Consider the following 24,793-nt stretch of genomic DNA (forward strand, 5'->3'; position numbering starts at 1 on the left):
CATACCGTAATGTTATGCGTTATAAAAACGCATCCGTGTTTTTAGGCTTGGTCCTTGTTTGAAGAATTATTTCCAAGTCAAATGTGCAGTTCTAGTCCTATTAACTAATATATTCCATCATTCCAATTACTTTGTTTTGGTTCTTCAAACTCTGTTTTTTGCTATTTAAATCGCCTACTGATTTTCGTTCTTGCAAAAGCAATTCGTTATTAAGTATAATTTATGTTTTGCACCTTCATGACTCTCCTAAAACTTTCATGGCACGGAGGAGATGCTTGCCCCCCCCCCCTCACCCCGCGACCCCTTTTGAGTGTAACTGCCAAATGTTATCTTCTTGACAGGGTTACATTCAACCATTACGCGTACCCCCTTTACTCAATGAAAAAAAAAAAACCTGTCACAAAATGGCGGAGACGGACGTTAACAGACCCCATTTTGAAGATTTGACAAGCATGTGGTGGAAAAATATGTGTTTGAGTTGCGGGCCATCTTCGGCTGCATGTCTTTTTTTAATTTCGCAGAGCGCACCGGAGTTCACCTCGGCCGCCGCCCGTTTGGACAACCCACGCCCGTCAACCGAATTCGGAGCTCATGAGTTCGCCGCTAGCTAGTTAGCGTGGTAGCTTAGCGTCCCAAGCTAACTTGACGAGGATTCTACCGAGCCACTGTGAGGATATTGGGATAATCCTATTAGCTGCTACCTAGTGTTATCTACAAGTGTATTAATGTTAGTAATGGAGGAATAGTTAATAACGCCTCGAAACGCAGTTTAATAGCAATACAATTCCGTAGCATCGCCTTGACGCTATTTCTACCCCCGTCTTTCCCCTCTGCCAACTTATTTAAAAAACAAAAATCAATATTATGGTAACTATAATCAATTAATTCAAAAACAATCATAGACTAACGTTTTTATTTATTTGTTGAGGTAAACATCACGTTAAGAGTTAATAGTCAAGCTAGTAATGTACGCTAATGTAATTACAGTGCATGTAAACAAGCTAGTTATCCGATATTTTTCACGTTTTTTAATATCAACGTTGGCATTTTGTTAAAACGACTTTGTCGGGATTAACGTAATAATAACAGGATGGAAAGTTTTTGTTAGTTATAAACAAACAACTAACGTATTAGCAATACAGGCTAACGTTAGCTCATTGTACTGTAACATGCACGCAGATGAATTTGTGCAATATCAGATAATAAAACACTTGAAACGTTAGACACGTTCGATTAACTTGATAGTTAAGCATACATATTTTTTTTTTGTCACTTGGTCTTTGTTGACATGACAGTCAGAGCATGATGTAGGTCAACTAGTTAACCCAAGTTCATAGCTAACGTGTATACATCATTTGGCTGCATTGATCTATCATTAACATTAAATGAACTGTACTGTTTGTCTATCATTTGTCAATTTGATTCCTCCCTTTACAGGAAATGAATGTTTACTGTACCTACTTTTAGATACAACATAATATCTGCAAGGAAATTGAAGTTTTGTATTGGAGCTCACCATGTGACTTGTAAGTAATACACTAAGTTTATATATGTCAAAGATGTCATTCACAGTATGAATTTTTCAATGATTATGCATTCAAAGAATTTTGGATATTTGTGCATGTTTCTCCACTCTACTATATTGAAAGCATATTTCCTTTTTTTTGCTGTCAATAAACATAACTGTCATAGATTGATGAAAGATAGCTTTGTTATTAGTAAACCACAGAATGCATAGCTTTTAGTTATGCAAAACCCAACAGTGCCAAAAAAAGTGATTAATGCAGCAGCAGTCACACACTAGAGAATCACATATGATTTGACAGCCTGGCCACTAATGGCATATGGCGCAAAAGGGGCAAAGTATAGGCCAAGCAACCAAACAAAAGAGCTCAGTGGGACGCTAACTGTGTGTAACGTCCTTACACATCCCCAGGGAGTCCTCAATTTAAAGTTTTGGGTCACAGTGAGACTACAGAGGAGTCAAAGGAGTTATTTTGTGGATTCTAGCTCCGCCTTGTGGCAGTCTGGAAAGTTGCATCTATCAACTATTTTTTTTTTTAGCTTTCCGTTAAATAAACCCAAACCCGGATTAAAACCGTACAATACCGATACACCATGTCCCACAAAAAATAATAATGTATTAATGTTTTAACATACCACTTTACACGTTCAACTCAGCATCACTCCTACAATATTCTTTTTTTCCCTTTTTTTTTTTACTTGACAGATTCGTGCAGCTAAAGTCATGCAGCGTTTTATAATTTTGATTGCATTTAAATAATGAAAACAATGAAAATGTATCCATTGCTTTTTATGTCAGTCCAATATCCGTGTGGAAATGCACTCCATCTTCCACCACCAGGGGTCGCCTCAGTACAATGTTTGGAGCCAGCGGTGTATAGAGGTATTCATTCTACATTTTTTCAAACAAAAATAATCCGAATATACATTCTGAGTATATCCTGAGTGTATTTCATAAAGTTTTTTTTATTAATAAAAATAATACTTGACCCAAATAAGTTTTTGTTGCTTGTTTATCTCGGAGAGTAGACAGAAAAAAAAAAAAAATAATAAAAAAAACTCAAATAGTGTAATTTAAGTTTGTTGTGGTGAAACATTTTATTATAATAATTCACATGGCAGGATGCTTTTGCAAATGGGACATCACGTGCATGTGTACCAACAATATTTAGAAAACTGCTCTAAGTTGACATGCTTTACAACAAAGAAATATCTAGTTACTTGGAGCATCAAAAGGGGGTAACTGTGAGACTGGACTCTTTCACAAAGTATTTATTATCCTGTATGGGAAGGGTGCGGCCCACTCAATACTCCTCCAGCTTTCTCACGAGACTAAACAGAGTATTCACTTTCCTTATTGTTTATTATAAAGTGGGCCATCATTTAGGACAATACTGCAGGGAAGCCATTATTTTATATTCACTACCATTTTGCATTCAACTACTTTTGATCATCCCAACTTAAATGTCTCTTATGGTTAAATGACTTCTCAAAAATTGTGTGTGATAGTCATATTTTAGGGCTAATTCATTTTTTTGTGATTTCTCATCAAATTCTGTTATATTTGCCCCTATTAAAACGTTCTATGTATGGTTTTGATGGCAGGTGAACCAGACCCCGCCCACCTCCAGAGGCAGGCGCGCTCTGATTGGCTGGTTCGAACAGCACCAGCGCAACAGCGCAAGTTGACGTACAAAAAAAATAAATAAAATGACTCCCTTGCCAACGTCCAAGTTGTCCACCAGGAAAAGTCACCCGATTTGATGCAAATTGACAGAATTCCCAGAAAGACTCTCATCACCACTGTGCAACCGGTAAGTGTTTGTTTTTGTTTGAAAAACGTGATGAAATTTGGAGTCAAGTTTGCAGACTGATCAGAAGCTTTCAACACTGAAAATGCCTCGTGGTGAGGCACGCCACGCCGTATTCAATATATTTATTGACGATCTATTATATTTCACTGTAATATATAAAAAACGCTCTTTAACTTGCATTGTATTAAAACTTCCATCTCCTACTTTAGTGTAGCAACCAAATTGCAAAGTCCCATTCCTGCTTTTAATGTACTTTTAGGGGTATATGAAAGTACTCGTGTTAAAACTACATCTTAAAGTTTGAAAACACGCTTACGCGCATTTCTTTTTTTTTTGTCCTTGATTGTCAGATGGGAATAAATAGTTAAGAGGATCAGCGCTAGTCCATCTAACGTGGGAGGCTGCACTTGCTGATAAGATCGTGAATGTTTGGGGATGAGGGAGACTAAAAAGTATTAGCAACTGATACTTGCTGAATTTAGACTTAAGAACTTGTCATGGAATTCTTTTTTTTTTGGTCATTTTAATGTTTAGTTAGAAATACACTCATCAGTATACGCCCTTTGCAGTGTGCATACTTGGTCACGTGACTGTGACTCGACGTATGTATATTTGAAATGATTTCTTGCCACAAAAATCATTATTAAGTATTGTTTCACAAATGATTAAAACTATGTATTTTTTGTGAGCCAATGCATTATAAATAATAAATAAAAAAAATTAATACATAGTACAAAGGCAGCCTTCATCTATCTATTGGCACCATCTGCTTGATCTTTGGCACCAGGCCTTGGATTTTGAGCCAGTAAAATTCTTGTGAGGCCCAGATGAGACAAAAGCAAGCTTAATGATGGCCACAATGGAGATGATAATGAAATCACAGATTGCCCTTCATTTACGTGACACATGTTTGGGGGGTTTTGATTTCTATTCCTGTTTTGCCATTTGCTGGCCTGACCTTCACCGAGTTTGAATAAGGATTTAGCAATTCCTCGAATATGTAGACCTACATTGGCGTGTCTTGGATACTTCTGTGTATTTTTGGAGGCTACGTGCCGTTACCTTGGAGTCTTAACAATGAGCCCGACATCGTACATCGCCGTACGTTTTTTTGCCTCGGCGACACAAATGACTGTAACTCGTATGTAACGACCCTCACCGTCATCCATCAAGGCCTTCTTTAGATTGTCCCGTGTGGTCGGCTAAGTTGGAATTGATTCGCTGAGAGTCCGCAAGTAATGGCTATTAGTTGCATGTTTTGGGAAGAAGGTCATCAGTAACGGCTCAGACTGGGAGCCTTGCCAGATAAGCCCGCTCGCATTTTAAAGAATGCCCGGCTTATCAACCGAGTGACATCATCGAATGGTTTGACCTTCGAGGTTCCCCACTGCACTTGGTAGCGCTTGTACATATTTACTCCATCCTCCTCCTTTCAAATCAACCGGGGCCCCTTCTGTATTGAAGCTGGCTTGTAAATGAAACACTCCTGTGACGGGATAATTAAGTCCAGACACAATGGGCTCAGCAGGAAGGACTTGAATCGAGTGGGGAGTTAGTATTCTCTCGGGGAGGGGGGGAACCCAGGGGAAGGTTGCAGAAAGGTTCATTTTGCCACCGACCATCTCACGTGCGCTTTTTCCAAATGTTACCCGTGCTCATCGTTTGATCAATTTATTTATTTTTTTCCCCCAACTTCATAAACATAATTGAGGTCTAAATGCACGCAGAAGGAAGGTCGTAGCGTGCTTGGAGCCTTTTTCTTTTTTTAATTGTTAATTCGTTTAAAAGTGACTCATAATTATATAAGTCAAGTCAAGTCAAGTCAAGTCAAGTCAAGTTTATTTGTATAGCCCTAAATCACAAGCAGTCTCAAAGGGCTTCACATAGACAATCAATTGACAATTATTCTCAAAGCATCCCCTGATCTTGGGCTCCCAAAAGGGCAAGGAAAAACTCAAAAACCCCTACCAGGGGAAAAATGAGAAACCTTGAGAAGGGACCACAGATGGAAGGATCCCCCTTTCAGGATCACCAGGCTGCAATGGATGCAAAGAGGGCACATAAAATACATCATATGGAAATCAAAAAGTGGATGTCCAGGCCAAAGCGAAGAGCTGTCGGAGGTGCCTTCGATTGTCCTGGCAGTGTCCTCTAGGAGGGTATTCCGCTGCAGATCCCTCATGCTGAATTGGTCCACGAGAATCTAGATAGCCGTCGTCAGCTCGGGTATATATAAGGCCATGGAGAAAACGCTGTTCATGTTCAAAACATTTGTCATCTTTTTTTTGTTTTATTTAACTTCCAAAGAGCTAACATGACATTTCCTGGGAGTGTTCAAAAAAAAAAAAAACTCCACATGAGCCAACTCTTGATTTATTTGTTACTCATCTTTGGAATCCCTCCCAGGCATTCCCAGGGCAGCGCTGTGTAAAAATCAAAAAGGACACCGGTCTGGAACGTTCTACTTTTAACTCCTTACATAATGCGCCCTTCATTTAACGGCACGGGCTTGCGTGCACGCGCCACGTGCTGAGTTTGTGTTGTGATGACGTCGCGTCGTAGAGGTGGATGCTGTCTGGAATAGCGTTGATCCTCTTAACTGATTAGTGCCCGCCCGCGACTAGAGAAGAGGACCTGCGTGGGAGGCGTACGGACAGATGTCTACTCCCTCCCCTCCCCTCCCACCTCCATCCTCCTTGTTTATTTCAGACCCCCGAGGACTCTCTAATGAGCTCCTTTCCTTTTTTAACCGACTTCTGAAACTCTCAAAATGAACCAGAAATAATAAAAAAAAAAAAAAAAACATCTGGAAAGCGCATCGGAGTTCTTTGAGTCAGGACTCGAATATCAGTCATTGGTTCTCGAGAGGATTAGACCTGAAACAAAGGCGTCATTTCCATCGTAACAAGAAGTGCAGGTTGCTCGACCGAAATCCGATCTTTGTATCCCGAGGTTTTTGTGCGTCATTTACGCTTTTAATCCCTGGATTCGGAACAACACACAAAATGAAGCGAGGGAACGAAGAGCTAGTTTGTCCGTGAGTAGAACAGAGAAAGCGTTCTTGTTAGGAAGGGGAGAAAAAAAAAAAAAATGAGGAGTGAAGATGATTACTGTTATTTTCCTTCCTTGGTAACCATTTTGGAATTTGTGCGGAAGAGTTAAGGGCCACTCCCAAGTTCACCGCTACCACAACACAAGTTTTATTTGTTGCCTCCTCCGTCCATCTCGCCCTTTTGTTGACATGTGTGGGAAGTCGCGCCAGTCCGTTTGCACAGTGACGAACATTTGCCGTGTTGTTTTCAGGGCACGGATTGTTCCTTCCCTCTGAAAATTCCAAATGTCAACCGCTCTCTCGCTCTTTAGCACAAGGGTGACATTTCAACACAATGCTTGAATAGTGTTGAAATTCTCAATGAACTTTTTTTTTCAGGATTATCTCAATATTTCATTTCAGCCTGTTTGGGGAGTTCCTGGGTTGAGATCAGTGGAAGTAGTTGGTGCAGGGGGGAGTCGGGTCGGGAGGGGGTGCTAAGGAAACAATGGAAGCTTTGTGAATGTCCCGTTGTGACAGGATTTTTTCTTTGGGGGGGGGTTGCATGGGTAGTCCTGGTTTCGCCAAGCGTCGGCACTTCATCAGTCAGAGCCCTCCTTCTGCACCTCCTCCTGCTCCCATCCATCCCTAACTCCCCCCCTCCCTCCCTCCCTCCCTCCCTCCTTCTCGTCATCCCTTCGCTCTCCGTCGCCACTCACTCGTGTGCCTCCACTCTGACCGGCTTGCTAACGCATCTTAGCTGAGAGGGAAATGTGCTGAGAAGAGTCCAGGCTTTCTGTCACATGGTCTTTTTTTTTTTTTTTTCCTCTTCCATTAAGGTGAGTGAGCTCATGTCATCTTACGCCGATTGTATCTCCGATTGCCGGCGTGTCATTCATGGACTCTTTTGGAAATGTTCCTGCATGACAACATCTATCAGGTCATATTTGGAGAGGGATGATGCTGTGTGTGGTGGAGGGGCCAGTGTGTGTGTGTGTGGGGGGGGGGGTTGCACTATTGCCTCAGCTGTGTTGACCAAATTATCAATGTTATTAGGATCTCCATGCTGTGATTGCTCCCCCCCCCCCCCCCCCCCGTTTGACAAACACGCTCTCACACATACACACAGTTGAGTCGAGGGTAGTCCTTCACATCCTGTGTGGGAAAGGGCAAGAGAGGAGCATTCGCGCCATCCACGTCATTTCCTCGTAAGAGTCGCTTTTTATTTCGTCGAAATGAAAAGAATGATTTCTGCTCGTGTCAATCGACGCTGGCTCAATTTGACTCGGCAGGTATCAAAATGAACGGGATTTCTCGTTGGATTAGAAAGTAACAAAAAGGTAATTGTTTGAAGAAGAAACTTAAGGCCGGTTGTAAATGGAGGCCAGGAAGCCGTGATGACCAAACGACAGTGGGACCTTTTGTTACGCTAACAAAAGCCAATCGGGGAGGATGTTTAACCTTCAGGCTATTTTGATTTGTGAATGAATTTTGCCAGTCAGAAAGAAGGAAATTTGTCGATAGAGTTTGATTTTGAAGAACTTTGATGACATAACTGTCATGGATTTCTCGTCACGCTTTTTTTGTTGATATCGAGCCGATACAAACGGATTTAAAGGTATGGGGTACTCGCGGAGGCTGCCGATACCAACAAGCAGTGAATCAACAACTGCATCAGAAAGAATGCTTTTTTTTTTTTTTTTTTTTAATTCCCCAAAGGTTGAATTCTAAAAAAAAAAAAAAATGTTTTTTGCTCATATTTCCACAGAATGAAGAAGTGAATCATCTGTGATCACAGTCATGGCTGTCCAGACTGGCATCCAGGTAAATTCATGCATTAATTCATATCAGACATGGACATTTTTTGGATTTGATAGCATTCTGCTTCTTTTTGAGCCAGGCTTTGTTTTCATGACGTTAGCAGAACACAATGTGCAGCAGCTCCCTAGTTGTTATTTTGATAACATAAAAAAAAAAAAAAATCTCGACATCTGTCTCTCACCCAGCAACCAAGCCCACCTCTGTCACGGCACGCAGTCTCGTTCTCGTCACGCGTGTCTGGCGTTCCGATCTCGGAGACCCCGAGGAGTGTCTTTAGCACATTTTCGGGAGGGGCGGCCGGAATGCAAAGTTTTTCTCCTACCCCTCCCAGTAAGCAATGTCAACCACGTGAAGATCCGAAACAACAAAAGTGTCAAGTTACGTTTTTTTTTTGCATTGCGACGTGTTTTGCTACCAACTCAACCCCAGTGAGATTTTTTTATTTAAATTTTTTTTCGATTTGGGTGGCAGGCGATTCTACATGATTGTCTTATTATCAGTCACAGCATCAACCAAAAATAAAGAAGTCCTAAATCAGATATATTGATTAACCGTTACCCAAGAAATCCCGAGGGGCTGATATCGATCCATAATCGACTGCAATGACTCCGCAACCGAGTTTCCGGTTGCGTCACGCACGATAAACAGAACCGCATTCGCTCAGGCTGAAAAAAAAAAAAAAGGACCAAGTAGTGCGTGTCCCTGAACACATCATTAAAAGCGAGCATCTGCTAGTTGAAGTCTCACGTGCGAGTTATGTAATAGACGACACGAACCAAGACATCGATCGGTCTTCGTCATCTTCCCGGATTGTTTTGGGTCGCCTTTACCTTTGACCCTATTACAATCGTAGCAGGCTTGCGGGTATAAGTGGATCGAGTTAAGAGCATCAGCTCAACTCCACGAGGGGGGGGGGATCTAATGTACAGCATGCCGATTTAATTCTCTGCTGTAAGGTTGCATTTAGTCGACGGATTATCGGCAGACATTCCTCCTTTTGAGAAAAAAAAAGGCGATTTAAGAAAATGGCTAATCGGAGAACGCTAATCTGCCCGCAATGGAGATTTGAATTAAGCGAGTGCACTTGGACTTTTTTTTTTTTTTTTTTACATACTTAGTCATTTAAAAAAAAACATCCAAGCGCTCCCAAGCGGAATTTTGTTACGTAACTCGCGTTTGTCCAGCTGGGTCGATTCAACTCTTTGGATGCAAGGTCAGGTTTTGACTTCAGAACATCAGGTGTTTGTATTTGTGCATCTTTCTCCGCATGTGCCGCGCTCGGGTGGAAAGGTCATTCCGGAGGCGTTTGTTCCAGCTGTTCGCCTAACTCGCCGCTCACGTGTTGCCTGCAGGGACTATTATTTTTTATTTTTTTTAACCTCATAAAATCAGACAACAAATTTATTCGAGGAAATTAATCAGTTACCCGCAGTGGACTTCTAATTGTATCAATAAGTCTGTGGGAAAACCTTCAACCTCCATTTTAGTAATATTCTAGAAAATATTGTAAAATAATTCCGTCTCTGTTCGCCTCTGCCCACACGATTTCCTGTTTTTTGCCAGAAACAATTTGAATGTTTCAAAACCCGCACAAGACTCTGCCTTGTTTTCAACTCATGGCAATGGAAAGGAATGTAATATCGGTACGTAATGGACATCGAGATGTGCGGAGGGGGCGCGGCCGCTTTTGTCATAAATTGCGTAACATCATCGTGAACATCTGTTAGCCATTTCCAGAGCTTGTAAACAATGAAAGAATGTATCGAAGGGTTTTGATATTACGCTGGCGACCGACGAGATGGAGATGAGAGCGAGGAGCCGGCCGGGGATCAGTGAACTTGACTTGACTTGACTCGACTTGACTTGATTGGCGCATCGCTTGACACCCATTTAGGCAGTGGAGTGAAAACGGGCGCCAGTCTTCCTCTCTATTGCAGAATATCTCGAGATCATTTCAAAATCCCTGATAATTTAGGCATGGACCTGACAAAAAACCTTTTTCTTTTGGACTGATTCTAGGTATGGTTTGGCGAGAAATTCGACGCCCCCGTCCTGAGCCCGCGGAGTCCCCGCAGCCCGTTGGCCCAGCGGCACGGCCGCGGGCCCGGACTCACCGACGTCTTCCAGTACGACCAGTGGCTGGCCGTTCGGCACGAAGCCACCCTGGTTCCCATGCAGGAGGATCTCGCCATCTGGCTCACGGGCATGCTGGGTACGTTTTAATCGTTTATAATTTCACAGAGAGGAAATCGAAACGTGCCCCTAGTGGTGGTGGTGGTATTTTTTATTTTTTTTGGTATCGCTTGGAAACGTGACTGGAATGACCCGACTACTGTGTTTCTTTTCAAACATGACTAGAAGCTCTGGAAGTCAGATGCAGCAGGGTTAAGTTACTTTTGTTGTGTTGGTTAAAAAAAAAAAAAGTGGGTCAATCTTTGTCACTTTGTACCCATTGTGGATTTTGTCCCACATAAGAATTTAGTAGCAGGTCCCATAGAAGAGAGATTTTATTTCTTTTTATTAAGTGCAGACTTTTATTCATCATCAATTTTTCAATGGATTGACTTTTACAGAAGAGGAGGTGAGAGCTGAGTTCTTCATGGAGGAACTCAACAACGGCGTCAAGCTCTGCAAACTTATCGGCGCCCTTCAGAATAAAATCGCCCAGAGTTGCCCGTCTGCGCTGGGCAAGGTGAGCAATCAAATCCAAGTTCAAAATGATTTTATATTGAGCTATATGATCTGAATTCTTTTTTTATTTTTATAATTCCAATAGCTTTTTCCAACGCAGAAGGTTGCGTGTAAGCATGACGCGTCTCCGGGTTCCTTTTTCGCTCGCGACAACACCGCCAACTTCCTGTCCTGGTGTCGGCGCATCGGCGTGGACGAGACGTACCTCTTTGAGTCCGAGGGGCTCGGTGGGTTGACTCCGCCGAACTTTTTCTAATCCCGTAAACACTTTTGCATAATTGTGGATTTTCATCTGTTATGAAACGAAACGAAAAAGGGCTTCTTTCATTCTCAAATCCCAAATCGCGGCTTGTTTTCTTAGCCTGCTTCGGATTTCATTTGAAAATGCCGATGACTTCATTCGTCGTGCTAAATCTCCCCAAATCGAATCACACAAGCAAAAAAAAAAAAAAAGCAAGCGTGGCTGCGAGCGCTTTTATTACCATCCGTATATTTCGGCTTTCCGCTCTAAATTTGTGTTCCCTTCTGCATGATTCACCCAGCATCTTCCCTTCGGGGAATCGTTAACTTCCATGTCACGTTTTTCAAGCGTTGCACCTCTGTCATCCCGCTCTATCCGCCGGATGTTATCGAAACAAGAGCGGAAAGGACAGCTGCTGCCTCGTGTTATTTCTTTATCATAAATTTTCCCTTATTTTTTATTTTTACAGTCCTGCATAAGGAGCCCAGGCAGGTCTGCCTTTGTCTGCTGCAAATCGGACGCATCGTTTCCAAGTAGGTCAATTTATTTATTATTTTTTTTTGTCATAACAGATTGTGAGAAAAGATCCGTGTTCGGCAGGTACGGCGTGGAACCTCCCGTGCTGGTCAAATTGGAGAAGGAGATCGAGTTGGAGGAGACCCTGCTGCTGACCGAGGAGCCCCCGCCGGCCGTCCAGACCTTCAGCGTGTGCTGCCAACACGGCGGACTTTACCAATCAGGGGTGAGTCTTAAATATTTTCGAATGATCGCACGTGAGCTCTAAATTCATCCGACACAAGATGGTGTCCGGTCGGCCCTGCCGCTTGACCGGTCTGCCGTAAGGGGCATGACGCATCGTAGCTGACCATGTGACTCGCTTACTGCACGTGGCGTTAAATAAACGCACAGAATTTTTTTTTATTTTTTTTTTATTGTGTGCCATCTGGGTGGATTTTAGTTTCCCGTCTCAATTTATGATTCTAATAATAACCCTCGTCAGTCAAGCGGAATCAATTCCAAAATATAAGTAGCTCCAAATTTGCAGCTCGGAGACAATAATCGAGATATCCACGTGGATTATCCGACTCACTTCAAGTCATCTACTGTTTATTTATATTTTGTTTTTTAACCAATTCCACAAATTCAACCCTCCCATTTTTTTTTTTCCAGGAACACGGCGCCGACGACCCGCTTTGCTGCAACTGCTCCAACAGGGTGTCCATTGAGTACCTGTCAGAAGGTCGCTACCGACTTGGGGACAAGACCATCTTTATTCGGGTGAGAGCACTCCGCATCGGTAATCCAAACTCTCAAAGGGACACAGTGTGTATTGAGAAAGGATCTCGTTGTTCCATCAGAAATTCGATACTCCCCCGAGTGAATAACTACCCGAAACCCGTAAGCCTTGTTTTCCCGCATACATTGCTTTCTCTTATTGTCGCTGTTTCGCCTCTGGAAAATAATAATAATTAAAAAAAAAAAGCCAAATAAATATTTTAATGATACGTCCCGAAGTTCCGTTTACACGTTAGCGCCACTTTAAAAGCGCCGGAAAGCCGTGCGGGCTCAGGTAAGCTCGTTATCTTCCAACGGATGACCGCGTTAGTCCCATTATATCACGAGCCAAGCCTCTTCACCATTGGTTGACATTGACGCCCAAACCTTTCCACGTCCTCAGATGCTTCACGGCAAACATGTGATGGTGCGCGTCGGGGGAGGCTGGGACACGCTTCATGGCTTCCTCACCAAATACGACCCGCTGCGCGTGCTGCAGTTCACCACCTTGGAGCAGAAGATCCTGGCCTTTCAAAAGGGTCCGCCAGGCTTGGGAGGTCACCACGGCAATACGGCGCCGCCTCCCGAGATGGACCCCTTGGCGGCTGTCGACGACCTCATCTCCTCGTCTTCGTCGTCCTCCTCCTCCTCCTCGGGCTCGGTCTGCAAGACCTCGCCGCCAGCCGCCGGTCAGACGTGTCGTTCCTACGCCGCTTCGCCTGCCTCCACGCCCACGTTGGCCAGGAAAGGGGCTGGCGCGGTGCCAAAGAAGAACCTCCAGTTAACCTTGCCCGCCCCGAGGAAGCCCACCCAGCTGCCTTTACCCGTCTCCACCAAAGTCTCCTCTTCGTCCTCCTCCTCCTCTTCTTCTTTGCCCACCACACCCGTGGGCAGCTCTAAGCAGTCCCACAATCCAGCGCAGGTCCAGCGTAGAGCTTTGACGCCCCAAGCAGACCCGTACGCTGCGTCCAGACCGAGGCTGCGACCTCCCACTCGCATCCCCGCCTCTCAGCCCAGGAGTCCGGTCTGCCCCGAGCCTTCTTCCAAATGCCCCAAACCGTCCAGTCCCATCGCCGTGCCACGCCCCGCCACCGCCCCGAAAGACGCCCGACCCCCGACGAGCACCGGCCAACGTACCCGCCTCGCACAGCGCCGACCCGGCTCCCCCGCCTCACGTCTCCGTCTCGAGACAGCGAGGAGGGTCCGGGCGGCAGCACGTAACGCGGCCACGCCCGTTCTGCAAGCTCGCCCGGCCTCCCCAAAGACGCCAGAACCCGTCAAAGACACCCCAGCCAAAATCAAGGTGCCAGCCCCGACCAAGGATTCCGGCCCCTTCCAACGAGGCCCCGCCGCCCCTTGGCGACACCCTGGCGGCAACGGTGCCCTCACCACTAACACCAAAGCCAATCAGAAAGAAACCACCACAACCCAGAAGACAGGACAAAAAACCTCTGCTTTAACTAACCCCATCAAAGCCGAGTCCACTCACGTCTCGGCCCCTCAGAAGACCATCACGAAACCGGAGCACGGCACCAGCAGGAAGATCCCCCAGTACAGAGGCAAGCGCGAAGACCCTTATTTCGAAATGAACTGTCGAAGAAGACAGAAGACCTGATGGGAAGGGCTTTGCCAGCAGGCTGGTGAATTTGGAAAAAAAAAAATCTGCACTTGTTTCTGCTCCTTTCAAACTAACCCTTATTGAATCAAGTCTACTGCAATTTTAGTTTATAGCAGGGGGTGTCCAAAAGTTTTATTACGCGGCCCTCGGACCGTAGTTTGGACACCTCCTTTTTTTTTTTTGGGGAGTATATTCCATATTTTTCATCCCAAAAAATCGACAGTTTTTACGTCTCGTCTTTGTGGTGGAATAATCGACGGTTCCTCTTTAAAAACTACCTGCTTAACAGTTACTTCTAATGTTTACATTTTTACACACGCAGCAGTCGCAACGGTCCGAGATACTTTGTCCAAAGCGAGCTTCGAAAAGCAGAAAAGGCTACCAAAGTCATAACGTGTCGTTTCGAAACTGGAATGATATGATTTCTCCAGAGAGTGATGGATAACGATACCTTAGCGCCATCAAGATCAAAGTCCTCGGTCATGTGCCTTCATCACAAATCAGAGTGAATGGCATTAGAATGTATTAGATGGGTGAAGGGGATTTTATTTTATTTTTTAAATGAAATTTGCACAGTGTATACAAACACTTTTTAAGGAGGCAAAGGTTACAGATAAACTACTGATCAAACTACTTTTTAATTTTATTTTATCAGGCCATGCCATCACTTTCAGTGCACATTCAAAACATTGGTTTTTTTGTGTTTTCTATGTTGATGTGTGTGTTTGAATTCTAGTTTTCCATGTGATGTTTGTCTATATTCCTAAATAGAGTATTTACAGATTATTAAAAGGCTTTTCCCAAGTTTGTGTTTGGCACTTTACAGAAACCTCTGTTCGTCACACTGAATGTTGATCATGTCTCTTGTCCCAGATACTGTTTGTTTTATGTGATTGTTTTTTAATAAACTGGTGAAAATTCATCTTGACTGTATTTCGAATCCTTATGGTTGATTTACGCCTTTGGAATAAAAGGTGTGTGCATTTTAACACGTTTTCTCCTTATCCAGTAATATACTCAAAAATACGAAATATATTTCTTTTCTTTCCGATTAAAAAGTTAATAAAAAACAGTTCTGATGAATGAAACCATCAGCGACTCCCAGAATTAATTAAATTTGAAGTCTGACAACACACATTTTCACGGAAAAATTCTGGTCAATTTTACACCCTCTCAATAGGGTTCAATGTAATGTGCTGCCATCTTGCGGAAATAATGGAACATTGCAAGAGAATGAATTTAATTTGAAATCTGACTACACAAATTTTGATGGAAAAATTCTGGTCCTTTTTACACCCTCTCAATAGGGTTCAATGTAACGTGCTGCCATCTTGCGGAAATAATGGAACACTGCAAGAAAATGAATTTAATTTGAAGTCTGACTACGCAAATTTTGACAAAATATTCTGGTCCTTTTTACACCCTCTCAATAGGGTTCAATGTAACGTGCTGCCATCTTGCGGAAATAATGGAACATTGCAAGAGAATGAATTTAATTTGAAATCTGACTACACAAATTTTCACGGAAAAATTCTGGTCCTTTTTACACCCTCTCAATAGGGTTCAATGTAACGTGCTGCCATCTTGCGGAAATAGTGGAACACTGCAGGGTATCCCAAATGCCGGGTAAATGAACACAGGTGTAAACCATTGTGCGATTTTTTTCCTTATGCAAAAGATAATGATTACAAATCTAAAAACGAGAGTTTAAACATAAATATTCTTTTATTTTGTTTAAATATCTGTGGATTATTTTCTAAAGAAGACTTTTGTTTGTCTTGCATGATTGAAACTGCACCAGGAACCCTGATGGAATTATAAAGGTGAGTGCATGATGTCCTAAAAGGAACTATAACGTATAAAAACGATTGATTTGTGTGTTTAGGCCATTGGGTTCAAAATTTGTGCTCAACAAACCACCAAGGAAATAATAAAATAAAACAAATGACACATTTTGACAATTTATTATTATTACAGTATTAAATTATACATTCTATTATTTTATTTTATACACCATGAGGCTGGGATGTTGATCTAAATTATTAAATAAAATATGGACAGAATAATGTCACGTGTTGTTTTTGCACACCAAAATTCTGCGTAAAAAAAAATGATGACACAATTGTGGCTAAACAATCAAACAGTGTAACAACTTTCCTTTTTGATCAGGACAAAAAGATTCGATTAGAAACGAGTCCGTTTTTGTTATTCACTGACATTATAACCAGGAGCTCAGTTATCTCGATAAACGATTGATTTAAATGAAAGGTTAAGCCAGAGTTTTAAAACCATCGACGACTGCTGATACAAAATGTGCTATTTTGTGTTATAGTGCAAATAGACGAGTGCAGTGACCAAAGTATAAAAACTTACAATGTCATTATTATTATTATTCTATCGTTCGCTTTCCTTCAGTTCTTTCTGGATCCGTTCTTGATCTGTACATAGTAAACAAAACGACGAGGGTCATTCTATGTAAAAACGCTTCACCCCTCAGATTTCCTTCCATATTTGAGGTGTAGTGGAAGAAAAAATGACCGGAACGCAAAAAAAAAAAAGCTTCCACCGTTTGAAGTTCTTGATTGATTTGACACGGAATGACCCACCGTGGCTTCCTGGCGACTTGAACGTCCAACGTGAACGCAACCCAGCTGTGGTTTTCTAAAGCAAAAGCGGCGTGTGCTCTCCGGCCGGTTCCATCCGCCTGGTGAGCTGGCGCGCTCGGGCCAGGAGGCGGTTGGGCAGCGGCGGGAAATGGTGGCTCGGGTCCAGTACGTTAGTTTTGCGTCGTTCGCGTTCCTGCAGCCACATGAGGTACGGGCTGGGCGGGAAGAAAGGTCGTGTCCGTTCCCGGTACAGCTGCAGGACGATGCCGGTGAAGCCCAGCACCACCCAGACGGTGATCATGATGTAGTCTGAACAAAAAGAAAACCGCAATTCGGTATTTGCCCGAAAGTTGACATTTACGACGAACTCACCGATGGTTTGGAACGGCACGTCGGTGAACGCGGCGCTGAAGTTGTCGTTGAGCAAGCGCTTGAGGATGTTGAGTGCGATAAAGGAAAGGCTGGTGTAGATGTAAGCGTTCACCGCCAGGATGACGGCGTAGGCGCCGATGACGCCGCACGTCGTGATGTTACCCTGATGAGAGAAGGCGCCGATGGAAACCTTTCCAATCGATGACATCACACTTACCTCTCGGGGCCAACGCATGAAGAAGAGCGGGACCATGATCATGATGCTGCAGAAGGTCACCCAGAAAACGGCATCGGAGCGCCTGAACACGTCGAGGTCACCTGAAAGAAGATCATGCTGAGTGGAGTTCCGCAAGGATCCGTACTTGGCCCTCTATTGTTTGGATATTAGTTCCCGAAAAACACTCGATCGGTATGAGTTCTGACCGAGGGGAGTGAAGAGGACGGTGGCGGCGAGCAAGAATCCCAGCATCAGTCCGACAACCACCACGCAGGCCAAGACCGAGCCGAAGCGCCACCAGCTCATCACCAGGAGGACCCCGCCCACCACGCCGATCACCGTCGACACGGCCAGCCGGACTGCCAAAAAAGCAAAACGGCTTAGAACGCTTTAGCAGCTGGAAATGGAGGGAAGCGACTCACTGTCGTAATCCAGTCCGGTGGTCCTGGTCATGAGCACGAAGAAGAAGAAGGCGGAAAAGCTGAAGCCCATGCAAAACAACTCTGTCGTGAGGAGAAGAAGAAACAAAGCTGTGATGAAATCCATAATATTCCAGACGAGACAAAAAAAAAAAAAAGAGAGAGAGTCACGTTGGAGACAAGTGGATGGATAATCATGGGTTCATTTTGGACATAATACAACATCACATGCAGGAAAACCACATGACAATATTGCCATTACAGTATTGTTCAAGTATTTGGAGCTTTGGCGCCCTCTTGTGGCGTTTTACTATATGGAAAACAAACAAGTGAATGGCAAACAGGTCTTCTAAATGAAATCTAAAGTGAAGTTAAAGCGCTTACCAGATTTGAAGAATCGATGCCCAAAAAAGCAGACGAACAGCCCCGCGAAGCCGACGATGGTAAAGAAAATTTTGGTCGTTATCTTTCCTGAAAAAAAACAACATCAGCCATCTTCAAAAATTCCAACAAATAAAAGTTTGAAAGTCATACCCAGCGTTTGACAGCTGTCCAACTTGGAAGCGAAGCTGCAAGCGTACGTGTGGACCGGGACGTAGGAAGCCGACGTATTGAGGACGGGGTCTCGAACCGTGACTGAGTAAACCACGCCCTGGCCGGGGATGGAGCTAAAAATAGCCGTGCTCGTTTCTGTCGAGGACAGCGTTACAATCTGCGAGGAACCAAAAGACGTCTTTAAATCCGCCGTTGCGGAATTTATAGGATTATTTTGACGTTGCCTGATTCCCGTACAAGTTTCCCGCTCTCCATCATGCCGTCCACGTCCGCCACGGCCTGGACGGCGCGGAAGAGGCTGGGCTCGGAAAAATCGTTCTCGGGCAGGAAGTACTGATAAACGTCGTATTGCAGCCGCCAGCGTGTGTCTGTCCCCGTGGATGTGTCGCAGGATGGAGGATTGCCCCCCCTAGTGGACAAATTGTGACAGTTGACATTTCTTGACCGACCGCGGCTAATACCGCAAAATCACTTCAGGGCGGAAACGACGGAAGAGGAGACGGCCGAGCACGAGACCGCCGCAGACGGGAAAACGCGTGTGAGCTGTCGGCTGCTAGCTTACCTCGCGTATCCCAGGTTGGCTGGCGCGAATTGGATGGTGGTCTCAAAGAGGTTGTAGCGCAGGTAGATGTTGGGGTCCACGTTTAGGTTGAACTCCAAGTTACAACCTCCGGGTATGGGGTCTAAAACAGGGGGGGAGGGGGGGGAGGTTGTGACAAGTCAAGCAGGAAGCACATTCCAAGCTAATAAATAACAACAAAATAAATAAAATAAAAAATAAATAAAAAATAAATAAAATAAATAAATAAAATAAAGAAAAACCCCAAATAAAATCAAGATGAACTGACTCCCCTCATCTTATGATGAAAGAACTTCAGTCTTGATTTTTTGCGGAAGCGCCAATGCAACTTCCTCACATCTTATGCAACACAACCAAAATCGACTTTTTTTTTTAAGAGCCTCATGGTTGATAGCGTACCTGTGCTGGAGAATGGCAGAATAACGCCCGTGCCTGTGACCGCGCTTCCGTCGGCAGAGAAGAGGAACAAAATGAAGGACGTCTGTCCCGGCAGGAGAGGTAACAGGATGCCCGTGTCCGCTGCCGTTGATGACAAACCAAGTACTGGGGTCTAAACGGAAACTCCCAAAGTTGTAATATCACTTTCCGCCACTAGATGGCAGACATCTTTTTTTTTTTTTACATTTAAAATCCAAGACAAAAAAGAACCCAAATCATCGTAAAAATGCACAAACGAAGGTCTATCAGCACTAAAATCCTCCAAATCTCAAATTTGCATATTTAAGCGATCAATCCGCAGCGACGACTCTCACAATCTCGCCTTTGTACAGAGCTGGCCTTGTTTTGGCAACACAACAACAGCCGGAAAATGCTCGTTTGATCTGGTCTACGCCGAATTTATCCAATGCGACACGGCGGTGGCTAAGCGGTTACGAGTCACAAGAAAATTCTTTTCTCATTCGCTTTGGACAAAAAAATAGCCCTTAAGTGGTTACGTTTGAACCATAACACAAAAAATTGATTTTTTTAAATTCAAATTAAACATGGATTAACGTATTTACCACAGCTCAATTTCATATGATTATGAAATAATGACAATTCTTTCAAATGAGCTTAACTGCTACTTTTAAAATCCACTCTAACTTCTGAGCTTCATTTGCACTTTTCTAAACTCCCATTTCTGTTTTCCTTTGACCCCCCCCCCCCAAAAAAAAATAAACAAACCATTTTGGGAAGGTTGAGGGTCTGGCCCTGTTGTGACCGCTGCGCTCTTAATCATCTGTGTGCTGACGTAAGAGTCACGCCTGATGTGATATTTATCTGACAGGTGTTGTTTTGACAAATATCCTCATCGGAAAAATAGAAACATGACGTTTGCAAAGAAAGGACAACACTGGAAGACAGCCAGCGCTGTTCTTTCTTCCTTCTCGGCATGTGACCAGAAGAAGACCAGCTTTGTTTGAGAAAAAGGCGCACTTTGTGCTCGTTCTCGCAACACACGTTTGGATTCTATTGGGCTAAAAAAAATAATAATTGTCTCACGGTGCTATAGGAGAGCGTGACGTTGTGCCGTTGCGTATGGAACTGCACGGTGACAAAGGCCACCTCGGCGGGGATCCTGGTTCCGACGGCCTGGAGCGTTTCGTTCCCCGACACGCTGACATTCTGAAAGGCTCCCGGCAGGAAAACCACCCGGTCTGTCACAAGAGAGCAGTCGCGAGAATCACATTGTCCGCTGGATGCGGTTGAACGACTCAAACTTTATTCAGATTAACCAAAGCTGTGAAAAAAAAAAAAGGAGACTGTTAAATTTCATTTGGGATTTTCTTTGCGCTAAACCTTTTATTGGACTGAGTCCACATCTTAAAATGACATTAAGTTCCTTTGGGGTTGAATGAGGATGAGTTTGTAGCAGACACTGTTAATTCTTTGGAATCGTAGCTCATTGATTTTTTTTTTTTTTTTTCCTAAGGAGACTGAGCCCATTTGAGGTCACAACATACACATTTCAATCAAGTCATTTCGTATCTATTGTATGGCAGCTTTAACATAGCTGTGTGTTTTTTTGCTTCATTTAAAAAAATGATGGAAAAGCATGCAAAGTCATTTTCTGCACAAATTGCTTTATCTCGTCTGACATTTTTGCAGGTCAGACTCCTTGCTCTATTTTTTTTTTTTTTGTTCTACTTCTGATTTAAGTGGAAGCACGTGAATGGTGTGAGGGATTGTTTGGTGAGGGGAGACTTTAACCTTTATAAACACCTGTTTATAACGCTGTTACATTTTTTTTATTATTATTATTTATACACTGCTGTTAAAAAGTACGGGGTCACATTAACGTTCATTATCAATCACGATAGATATTGTTCATATTTTAAAAACAGCAGGTTTAATTCATAAAATAAGATCATTTTAAAATCTTTACAACAAATTAATTGATTCATTTATTTATAGATTATGTTTCTTGTGAATAAGTAAAAGCGGACAACATAGTTATTATAATGTACTTACTTTCTTCCTGAGCTTGAACTTCACATATTGAACACAACATTAACAGCCAGCAGATCCACCGAGACATTGTTTATCTCCTTTATCGACTCCAACAAGTTTTACGAAAGCTCCCGTCAGTCATTTGTAACCTCGAACTCGCCTGTTTTGCTAGTGAAAGTCCCCGCGGGCGAAAAAGCGACATGCTTTTCGGAGTGACACAACTTCAGTGTTCTTCTGCTCGCTCGCTCGCTCGCTCTCCCCGTCTACGATTCTCGTGGAGGTCTGTGAAGGCGCCGTGTGCGAGATTTACAAAGTCGCGCGATACTTTGGTTCGAAACCCCCACTATTTTTCATTTAATAAGAAAATAATCAAAATAGGATTAAAAAACGCTACAGCTAAATAAATGCAACTAAATATTTTTAAAACAATTATTTTTTATTGTCCACGTGCCTGCGCTTTTTCAATGACATTAAAAACGTAACCGGCGTGACGTCACAAATCGCCATCAAAATTTTGCATTTAAGTTTTATTTTGATTGAAATAGTTAAAATATTCATTACTGTGGTTTTACTGTAGAACGTTTATTTCTTTCACTATTCGGATTTATTAAAGGAGATTATCGCTTCAATTGTGTTATTGTCCATCAACCAGAGCAGTGGAAAAAATCTAATCCATAAAAACCAAGAGAATACTGTGTTCGATAACCATATTTATTTTAGCTCACAATATTTTTTTTCAAATCTCACACACACTTTCAAGTTATTGCAAGTGCCACAGGCTTTGCTTGCCACACTGGCCAAGCTAAAAAAAAAACAAATAAATGACAAATGATTGTTCAACTGCAGCTCTGGAGGAGGGTGATACAGTAGGCATGCACAGTCATTTGGTAGTCAGGGTGATGGTGGAACCATGGAGGAAAAACTGGTGCATCCCAAAGAGGTGGAACCATAGAAAGGAAGTCCAGTTATCACTCTAGCTTTTCTGTAAGCTGGCGTCAATGTTGGTCAGTGGCGGCGGTGAGAGTGACATGGTATCTGATGGGTCTTCTCTCTTCAGGATCAGGAATGCTTCGCGACTGATTCCGAGCAGTTCTCTCAGTCCTTTGTTCTCCAGCTACGGCACGGAAACACGATGATGCTATTATTTTGCTTCTAGAGAGAGAATTGCTCCTTGGCTTTTACCTCGAGCCGTTTAATCCTCTCTTCATCTTGACATAGCAGCCCCTCATCCACCTCGATGGCTTTCCTCATCACAGAGGCCATCTCGTTGATTTTGTCGGCGTGTGCTTGCAGCTCCTGTGAAGGAAATTCAATTATGAGTCGTCTGGCTTGTGCGGGGTTAATTCAGTTTGAACTGACTGTTGTGTGCTGTTCCTTCAGTTGTGTCACAATGGTGGGGTCATCTCGCTTCCTGGCCATGAGCAGCCTGGACCTCTGCTCTTTGTATTTGTTCATGATGAGCCCCAGCGCCGACTGGTGTTCCTCCAATGATGTCCGTAGCTCTGCACAGAAAGTGAGACTAGGATTAGTTTAAAAACTAAATAAGTCATAAAATGGCTTACTCTTTTCAATGTAAACCTTTGTTTTCCATCTGGAGAGCTCTAATTTGACGATTTTCCTGTTGGATGCCCAGGATCAGACTGGATCGAGGTCGATGACGTGCAACCTGGTTGAGTGTGTCAATCTCGACTTGATACTGGTAAATGAAAACAAATATTTGTCACTCAAAATTGGGTTAGACTTCCTAATGCAGTCATTATGTCTTCCACCAAAACACCCTACCTGCTGCATGGCATCCACCCGCTTATTTAAGAATGTTGTCTGTTCAATTAACAGCTCTGCAGCGTTGTCATGGTTCCGAAGTCGTTCGACCAACGATTTGGCATCGGCCAGGACTTTCTCCAAAGTACAATTCATGTCTGAAAAGATACAACACACTATTAGGAACCAAGAAATTTAAGAAGCCTGATATATAATTCGAAGCGATCTATTACTAGACCGAGTAGAATACAACACTACAGTTCTTAACTCGGTGGAATCAACAACATCGATATTACCTGGAGAGCTCAAAGTGCAAGACATTAGCTTTTAGCCCGGTCGCTACTTCCTGTTGATATTTGGTAGCTAGCATTAGCTACAGCTACAACCTCGTCCACATAAATAGGTCACAAATGGTGCGTCCTCGTTTTATTACAAGTTATCACGTGAAAAACAAAGTCGCGTCGCGGTGGCACGGTTTACAGAGTTGGTTCGTTGTTGAAAAACAGAGTCTTAAAATCATTAACAGGGATTATAACCGACAAAACTATCATGTATCGTCAACTCTTCGGAATTTAATGGCAGAACGCACGTCTCGCACAATCTCGCGTGATTTCAAATACAAATCACTAAACAAAACCATGATAACAAAATATCACCAAATTATGGAAAATAATGATTAAACATTGTTCTGTATTTTGTTACAGTACCACAGATATAATTTATTATAATTAAATAACTATACATATGTTTTAATACAAACGATGAAGCACACGGTGGCACTATCGAGTCGAATTTTGCTCACCATGAAACGAAGAAGATAGCAAAAATGGCGGATAGGCTAACGCAGTTACAAGATGCTGTCAATTCGGTATGCTATTCCTAAGCTTTTATGCATAATTTTGATTCATACCCGATTCGCAAACGTGTTTTAATAACCCATGCGATTGTGTTTGAAGCTTGCAGATCAGTTTTGTAACGCCATCGGTGTCCTGCAACAGTGTGCTCCGCCCGCCTCGTTCAGTAATATTCAGACGTCGATAAACAACGATCAGCCTGCAAACCAAACTGAAGGTGCTTTATTTCTAAAAGTTCTCCATTACCTTTATTAAGTTCTACATTTATATGCAATTGGATAACAGACTAAGTTCGAAAAAGCACAGCGATGTTCAATGCTTTCAGTGTACACTGACAAAATTTGACATTTAACACTAAAATATTAAAGTACTTAAAAAAAAAAAAAAAGTAATTATAGTATATTGGCCTTCATCACTTCCCATTACTGACAGTTATAAATAACCTTGCATAGTTAAATGCATACTAAATAAGTTAGCTTTACTCAAACAATGAACAAATGTCATTCTACATTTAGAATACGCTCAGCTGTTTGCAGCCCTCATTGCCAGGACAGCTAAAGATGTGGACGTGCTAATTGACTCTTTGCCGAGCGAGGAGTCCACGGCAGCTCTGCAGGTCGGTGGTTTTGCAGTCCTCATCGGGACTGTGACAACAACACCGTAACAGATAACAATAATATAATTAATACAAATCGAGATTGTGACACGATTGTGCTACTATTCACCAGGCGGCCAGTCTGCGGCAACTGGAGGAGGAGAACCACGAAGCCGCGGCCCGTCTGAAAGAGGTGGTCACCCGGGGCGACATGCTGCTGGAGAAGATCCAGAGTGCCCTGGCGGACATTGCACAGTCTCAGCTGCGCACCCGCAATGGAGCCCCCAGCCAGACTTTGCCTGCTGAATCCTGACCTGCCGTTTTTTTTTTCCACATCTTACTTACCGTATTATTTATAACACTCAGCCGCGAGCCTCAAAACCCATGCT

The 24,793-nt window shown here is 43.1% G+C and overlaps 4 protein-coding genes across 5 annotated transcripts; 2 read left to right on the forward strand and 2 right to left on the reverse strand.

Moving 5' to 3' along the window:
* Nucleotides 1–393: 393 nt before the first annotated feature.
* gas2l3 (growth arrest-specific 2 like 3) lies at nucleotides 394–14,937 on the forward strand. Of its 2 annotated transcripts, none has more exons than XM_085902668.1 (12): nucleotides 394–867; nucleotides 1,438–1,526; nucleotides 2,324–2,407; nucleotides 3,130–3,338; nucleotides 8,138–8,193; nucleotides 10,210–10,402; nucleotides 10,764–10,882; nucleotides 10,967–11,108; nucleotides 11,592–11,655; nucleotides 11,723–11,864; nucleotides 12,293–12,400; nucleotides 12,801–14,937. In XM_085902668.1, the coding sequence occupies exons 5-12, from the start codon at nucleotides 8,170–8,172 to the stop codon at nucleotides 14,010–14,012; spliced, it is 2,004 nt and encodes a 667-aa protein (XP_085758794.1). In that variant the 5' UTR covers nucleotides 394–867; nucleotides 1,438–1,526; nucleotides 2,324–2,407; nucleotides 3,130–3,338; nucleotides 8,138–8,169; the 3' UTR covers nucleotides 14,013–14,937. The 2 variants fall into 2 exon arrangements, with proteins under 2 accessions (XP_085758794.1, XP_085758795.1); XM_085902669.1 differs by having other exon boundaries at nucleotides 394–667.
* A 1,061-nt stretch (nucleotides 14,938–15,998) lies between these two features.
* tm7sf3 (transmembrane 7 superfamily member 3) lies at nucleotides 15,999–21,431 on the reverse strand. Its single transcript, XM_085902417.1, has 12 exons — nucleotides 21,216–21,431; nucleotides 20,247–20,401; nucleotides 19,164–19,314; nucleotides 18,747–18,867; nucleotides 18,422–18,593; nucleotides 18,164–18,341; nucleotides 18,014–18,100; nucleotides 17,633–17,713; nucleotides 17,417–17,569; nucleotides 17,211–17,311; nucleotides 16,994–17,156; nucleotides 15,999–16,930 (listed from the first exon to the last, which is right to left on the reverse strand). The coding sequence occupies exons 1-12, from the start codon at nucleotides 21,280–21,282 to the stop codon at nucleotides 16,677–16,679; spliced, it is 1,683 nt and encodes a 560-aa protein (XP_085758543.1). The 5' UTR covers nucleotides 21,283–21,431; the 3' UTR covers nucleotides 15,999–16,676.
* Nucleotides 21,432–21,891: 460 nt separating this feature from the next.
* On the reverse strand, nucleotides 21,892–23,549 carry fgfr1op2 (FGFR1 oncogene partner 2). The gene is made up of 6 exons (XM_085902832.1): nucleotides 23,252–23,549; nucleotides 22,977–23,113; nucleotides 22,773–22,890; nucleotides 22,554–22,696; nucleotides 22,377–22,490; nucleotides 21,892–22,308 (listed from the first exon to the last, which is right to left on the reverse strand). The coding sequence occupies exons 1-6, from the start codon at nucleotides 23,274–23,276 to the stop codon at nucleotides 22,168–22,170; spliced, it is 678 nt and encodes a 225-aa protein (XP_085758958.1). The 5' UTR covers nucleotides 23,277–23,549; the 3' UTR covers nucleotides 21,892–22,167.
* On the forward strand, nucleotides 23,434–24,737 carry med21 (mediator complex subunit 21). Its single transcript, XM_085902833.1, has 4 exons — nucleotides 23,434–23,823; nucleotides 23,912–24,026; nucleotides 24,325–24,425; nucleotides 24,538–24,737. The coding sequence occupies exons 1-4, from the start codon at nucleotides 23,782–23,784 to the stop codon at nucleotides 24,715–24,717; spliced, it is 438 nt and encodes a 145-aa protein (XP_085758959.1). The 5' UTR covers nucleotides 23,434–23,781; the 3' UTR covers nucleotides 24,718–24,737.
* The last annotated feature ends 56 nt before the right edge of the window (nucleotides 24,738–24,793 follow it).

The sequence above is a fragment of the Syngnathus leptorhynchus genome, chromosome 21, assembly GCF_054491065.1.
Source record: "Syngnathus leptorhynchus isolate UIUO chromosome 21, UIUO_Slep, whole genome shotgun sequence".
In the NCBI taxonomy this organism is placed as follows: domain Eukaryota; kingdom Metazoa; phylum Chordata; class Actinopteri; order Syngnathiformes; family Syngnathidae; genus Syngnathus; species Syngnathus leptorhynchus.